This window comes from Athene cunicularia (genome assembly GCF_003259725.1).
Source record: "Athene cunicularia isolate RWA chromosome 18 unlocalized genomic scaffold, athCun1 chr18_part1, whole genome shotgun sequence".
Lineage (NCBI taxonomy): Eukaryota > Metazoa > Chordata > Aves > Strigiformes > Strigidae > Athene > Athene cunicularia.
The window spans coordinates 3,983,263-3,989,860 of NW_020799123.1; the positions used below are offsets into that span (position 1 = coordinate 3,983,263).

General features: G+C 43.1%; 1 protein-coding gene across 1 annotated transcript in view; it reads right to left on the reverse strand.

Moving 5' to 3' along the window:
* LOC113486920 (ketosamine-3-kinase-like) overlaps nucleotides 1–6,598 on the reverse strand; it is a 19,885-nt gene that overhangs the window by 7,628 nt on the left and 5,659 nt on the right. Inside the window, exon 2 of the mRNA XM_026861265.1 lies at nucleotides 6,073–6,252. Within this exon, the coding sequence (XP_026717066.1) occupies nucleotides 6,073–6,252 (180 nt within the window). The remainder of the gene's footprint in view (nucleotides 1–6,072; nucleotides 6,253–6,598) is intronic.

Consider the following 6,598-nt stretch of genomic DNA (forward strand, 5'->3'; position numbering starts at 1 on the left):
CCGCACTGCGCCTGCGCCGCACCGCCGCCGGGCGGGGCTGCCAAGATGGCGGCGGCGCCTGGCGGGGTGGGCTGGCTAGCTGTCGTAGGCGTCGGGGAGAGCCCCAGAAGGAGCCGCTTCTGCCTAGCTGGGGGAGAGGGAAGTGTAAAATCGCTTCTCAGAGACGGACGGGGAGGAGCGGGGTGCTGGGCGGCTGCGGCCAGACCTCGGGGCAGCGAAGGGCCTTCCCTTGCACGTTGCCTCCGGCTGCTCTACCCGGGCAGCCGCACCCGGGAGAGGCCCTCGGCCCGGTGGGGTTGGGCAGGATGCTAAATAATGCCAGCCAGAATCCCAGCACTCCTGGAACATGTTTTGTCCTGCAGAAAGCCTGTAAATAAGCTGCTGTTTGATCTCATTTCCCTTGGGCGTGTGGTGAATTCCTTCCTGCTACAGATGCAGAGAGTGCACATGTCAAGGAAAAGATGTTGCAGTAGGGCAATATATATAACAAAGGTAATGGGTGGTAATTTTTAAATATTTGGATTTAGTGTGCTTTCTGGGCATTATAAAGGTACATGCTCTAATTCATTCTGTTCTTCAACAATAACAAGAACAGCTTGCTATTATTGGACAATGGCCAGGGTAGGCCTGAAGTATAATTTGTTACTTATTTAGAAAGTAACATTTAAAATACAAGTTTCTAAGTGTTAGAAGCTGGAAGAGTTCCTACTGATCTTTTATTTGACTTTTTTTTAGAGCAAGATTGTGTGCTCTTTTTCTACTATTTGCTTAAATGTCTGTGGTCTCACTGGTTGCAACCACTAATTCATCTTTCGTTATTCCTGACTACCTCCCTATTCACTATCCCAATTTGCCTTGCTTGGGGCTTTTAAGAGTATTGTTGTGCTCCTGAGCGATTTAGATACCTATGGATATACATCTGTTTCTATATAGTAGTTTATGCAAATAGCAATTAAGAACTGGATTTTGCTTTAGAAATTTTCTTTTGGGGGTTTAGTGCAGGAGGATTACAGTCTTCTAATGGCTCTTGTGGAGCAGCAAAATAGCAAGTGTAAAAGGAGTGAAGTTCTCTTATTTCCAGAAGTCTGTGTACCTTTCCTTTTCAGGAGTTGCTATACAGCTTTCTTTTTCTTTTTTTAATCTGAACTTTTGTTTCTGTAGAAGCTGGTATTTTTAATTTGGCAGGATTTCTGGATCTACAGCAGACTTACCATAAATATTTTTACTGGGCTTCTATGTTTCTGGCTATTTCTACAGAGCTTGGAAAAATCATCAGTGTGCTGTGTTTGCACCAAATCAGTGGTTTTTTAGAAGCACACTTTCATTATCAGTCTAAAAAATCCAAAACTGACACGATAGATGCAGCTTGGGCTTTTAGTGACTCCGGATATGTCAGGAGGATGCTAAATCTTGCTTGCAGGAGGTTGGTTTTATAGTTTGTGTTATCTTGCCTTTTTGTGTAGCAGAGCAAGGGTTTCACTTAACAGTGTTGGCTGCAGAGGGCGTTGTAATTTGTGGATGTGACAGTGATGGCGGAAGAACGTGGGGCTTACTGAGAACCACCAGAGTATGGAAAACTTAAATGAGAATATGTTTTTGTATGCTGAAATCTGTTTTCTGCCACATACTGGCTCTCCTGACTGTGTAAAATTAACCTTGAGCCCATGTTGCCAAGGCTGGATTCAGATGTCTTCAGTGTTTGATGAAAAATGATTGAGATTATGCTGAGGGAGACTGAAATTCTCCAGTTGGAGTCTAGGAATCAACAGGAGGTGTTATGAAAATAATGCTGTGAGTTTTCTTTGAACCTTTTTATTCAAAGAGCAAAGGAGTAATGTCCATTTTGAGATCCAGGAGACTTGCTTTTTCATTTTGTAGTTTTTAAACAACTATGAGATTAGGAAGAATTCAACCTCCACATTTTTATTAAATGACACTTCTGCAGCTCTTGGAAAATGCCTGTTGTGTCTGACTTTTATTTTTTATTTCTTCTTTTGACAAAGCAGCTGGAAACCAATCAGAATTTGCTAAACAGATTTAATGGAGTTAAAGTAGAATGAAATGTGGTGTTTGGTCTACAGTACTAAGTCATACTAAGATATTTCTCAGTAAAGAAGTTTTTTGTGCTGCACTAAACAGCATAGTGAATGTTGTAGGAGTAGAGAGCAATTGCCCTTAATTCCCTAGAATTTAATTGGATTGTACTTCTTTCTGCTTGCATTCGATCAGATAGGATGTAACAGAAGTTTGGCCAGAATTGTAACATCCAGTTCATTAATTACATGGTGGACATGATCTGAAGGAGGAACTGTCATCTTGCTTTCCAATGAGAGGTTAAGTATTCTGGAAGAAACTCAGCAAGACACACAAGACACTGCATTTCTGAAGACACTCAGAGCATCTGTTTGCAGGAGGCAGGAGCTCCCCACTCCTGCAGACATTGGAGCTCAGGGAGAGCCAGGATGTGGGAGCCACTTCTTCACAGATACCCTTTTCAGTGCAAGCTCCAAGCCTGCCCTAAGCCTGCTGCGTCCCATCTTTGGCCTGTGTACTGTGGGTTGGTTACTGTTCCCTATTTGAAATAAACTATAGAATCAGACCCCAAATGTACTTACAGAGGACTACCAAAAAAAGCCATTTACTGAAGTTGTTCATGCAGCGTAGGTCTTGCCTGCTGTGTGAAGGCAGTGTATACCACAAAAGGCCATGTGGCAGTGTGGGTTGACTTTGTGATAATCCTTTCTTCCCAGCCTCCACTCTGTCCCCCATGTATTATTTATTCCTATTTGAGTATTTTAAAAAGCTTGTAGTATGCTATGGGAACCACCCCCTTCCCTCTGCCCTCTTGGGGTTCACCAGCAATATTTATCTTGTTCTGATGCATGCTGACTTACCTGCAAGATCCACAGTGGTTAACTTCTGTTTAAAATAGGGTTTCTTTCTGTGGAGAAGACAACTGGCACACTGAGCTGCAAATTATTTGGTGAGTCATCAGTTAATATACACGTCCTGAATAAAACAGAACTGCAGCTGCTAATTTCTGTTTACTGCTTGACAGTATGTACAAGAAGAGAAAAGTTAATTGGTATGTGTAGCCTTTTATTGGTTGGTTTATATATATATATAAAAGGAAAATAGGCATTAGGGTTTTTCAGGCTTCAGGCGTCTATTTGTGTGAACGTATGAGAAGTGTGCTGTGGGCTCTTTGTCTTTTTTCCTCTCCCACATCCATGGATAGGCCGAGGGGTGGATCAGGAAGGATGTAGGACTTTCCATTACGGAAAGAGATGATTTATAAGACACTCCTCGAGATTTGGTGTTAGTGCTTGTTTTTTTCTCTCTGTCCTTAAACATAATTTCCCCTAAAGAGAGAGAAAAATGTTTTTTAAAAAATTCCTTGGGTCAGCTGTATGAGCAGATAAATGGAAATGGAATGAGAAGTTCTGTTATCAGAATAATAGACCAAGATTAACCTTAGAAGCAGAATTTGGCTATTTTTCTGATTATGCAGAGACACTGGAATCAGTCATTGATGAGTGTGTTAATTTGCAGAGTTAATGCCTTCATGGATTAGCTTCTGTAGTGATTTCAGGGGCATGATTTGGGGCAGAATTTAAATGAAAGTGTGACCAAAGCCTGAGGAGTTTTTCTTGCTTGTTGCAGAAACAGAAATTAAACTTTTTTCCAGAGTTTACTGGTTTTGCTTTATCTCTTTTTGATGCAGACTGTGCCAGATTGCCAGTGGGTTTTATTGTTAACAAATTTCTGTCTATCAACAAGAAGTTCAGGGAGAATGTTTGGGTTTTGGGATCATTTTAGTAATAATGAGAAAGAAATTGTGCTCTTTTTTACCCTCACAAAGTGAGGGGTTTTCCATAAATATAGCTGTTTGAGAGGCTTTTTTTTAGCCTGATCAAGAGCAAATGAGTTTTGTTTGCAGTTCCAACTTCTGTTTAGCCTAGTTCTGTATGACACAATAAAAGAGCAATATACATGTCATTATTTCTCATTATTTCTCCTTTCACCTGCCCCTAACCAGGTTATTTTAATGCTTGAAAGTTGTTAGCAAACACATTTTTTTTATATTATTCAGACAGTTGATGGGTTAAAGATTTGTGGGCGTATTCTAGCTCATTAGTTCCTGTATAAAGTATAACCATGAGCTGCCCTCAAAATAAACCTGGGTTTGGCACAGATTTATGTTCTAAACATGATTACATGTAAATGTCAGGTAAGTGGAAATAGGAAGGTGGAACATTCCAGAATTCTGCTATTTATGGCTTCAAAACAGGCATTTGAAAAGCATTAGTTCTTTGTTTTGACCAACTGAAAAAGTCTTCATATTTTTTACTTTAAAAGTACAGGCAAATGACCTTTAATTGCTGAGTTCATTGATATGAAAATGCTTGTGTTTTTTCTTCTCTCCTTTTCCCTTAGTGAACTTCAGGAAAAATCAAACACAGTATCAGTAAAGCAAGATATAATGATTAGTGTGTACTTCAGCATTTTTCTTAGGGCATCTCAAAGTACTCCACTGAAATTTATGGTTAAAATGCCATGACACTCCTTTATAATAGATGCAGCAAATAGTTTTGATAGATCTGGAAACCTGAGGCAGAAAGAGTTTGAATAAACTGGCCAAGTTCACAAAGGAAGTCCGTGTTAGAACTGGGATTACAACACCAGTTTCATGATGTCCAGGGCTGTACACCAGCTGTCTAGAAGTTGCTTCCACAAGAAAAGTACAAATGACTACTACGACTGCATTTAGCCTATCTCAAATTAAAGACTGAAATAGAACCTCTGACAGATGATGCATCTGGAGAAAGGGCACGTCTCTATCTTTCTATCTGTGGACCTTCAACAGTAAAACACCGGAGCCTGTGAAACTGTAGTTCATTACTGCAGATTTATTATCCCACCTCCAACAGGACTTTGATTCCATAAAGTGATGACTGGATTATAAAGAGGTGCAATTATTGGATGTGTGAGTATGCTGGAGGGAAAATTGCCTGTCTGACACTGGGAATGTGGTGCTTTGTTGTCCACCGGTGAATGCTACAGGACACTTTGTCCTGTTTGCACCAGATTAAAATTACTGAGGAATGATACAATGATATCCATCCTTTTTTTTTGCAGCCCTGAAAGCAGCATGTTAAGACTTCTTTAAGAGGCCAGTAAATTGACATTGCATCATACCCATACAAATAGAGTTTATTAGTCAAGGACTTCCTTGTTTTTCTTTTGAGTAGAAAGACAAAGTATAGACATACTTTTTTTCAGTGTAGGGCTTATGTTTGGCTGCAGATTATGCAAAGTCCTATGTGTATGGTGTACTTATTTCCTCTGAATTAGATGTGCTTGGGGCTAATTGTGTGTGTGTAGTCCGGTAAAACAAGAGCATAAAGTTGTCATTTTTATGTGGAGTGATACTTTGTGCATACAGCTCTATTTTTGATGTTTCTTTATCTTTATACAATAGTATTTTTATATCAGTTTGACTCCACTAAATTTTCTCTTCATATTTCTGAATTACTCAGGGTTAACAAAACTTGCTTAGGAGCAATGCACCTTGTTTTAGAAACCTGCTAAATTTATTTTAATGGCACGTGAAGAGCGAGCATTTGCTCCAGAGATTACCCCTTTCCCTCAGCTCCCTACAAACTTCATTTTAGTATGTTTTGCAGTATTGATAAGGGTAGGCATTTGGTTTTCAGTGCTTGTATCATCACGCTGGATTACAGGACCAGAGGACATCTCAGGCTTGCTGACATCTCGGCCAACTCTCACCCCCTTTCTGTACAAATACAGGCTAATATTTGAACGTGGATAGCGAGAAGGTGAAGGCAGCCATCACTGGTGTAGATATGATGAAGAAAGAAGAAGTCTCTTCTGGATGTGAATATCCTAAAAGCCAGACCAAGATGTGTAGAGTGACTGAGACCCCAGCAGCGGGTGATTCCTGCCTTCTGCAGGACGGTGGTGGGATCCCTGCCCAGGGCGGGCGCTGGAGCAAAGTCCATAAATGTGCCTTCGCAAAGGCCTCCCCCCACCATTTCTCCACCACTCCACCTGAGTCCCCGGGCCGTCTGCCTGCCTGCATGAGCTGTAGTTACTGCAGGCCCGGGAGAGAAGCCCGCACAGTCGTGGCTCCAGGGTCCCGTCCCGGTCGCTGCCGGAGGGGCGGGACTCGAACCCGCGGTCCCCCTGCTCCGCTCCAGGCACGCCGCTCCCTCCGGCGGGGAGGTGTGCCTGACCGCGATTGATGGGGGAAAGAACCAATGGCTGCCTTAGAGCGCCCTAGCAACTGAGCCTCTGTGCGCGGCTGGGATCAGGAGGAAGGGGGCGGCCCATGTTTGCTCTTCGCCAATGGAAGCAGCGGAGGGCGGGGCTAATGCTTCCCGGTGCACCAATAGGCGAATGCAGGGCAGATTGCACCGCCCTGGTGGACGCGAGGCGGGGCGGGGCTACCCTTTCGGCGCGCCAATGAGTGCTGAGGAGGGCGGGGGCGGGAGCGGACCGCCCAATAGCGGGTCTGGGGGCGGGGCTCGGTGTCTGTCAGAGCGCGGCGGCGGGCGGGCTGAGCGGCGCGGGGCGC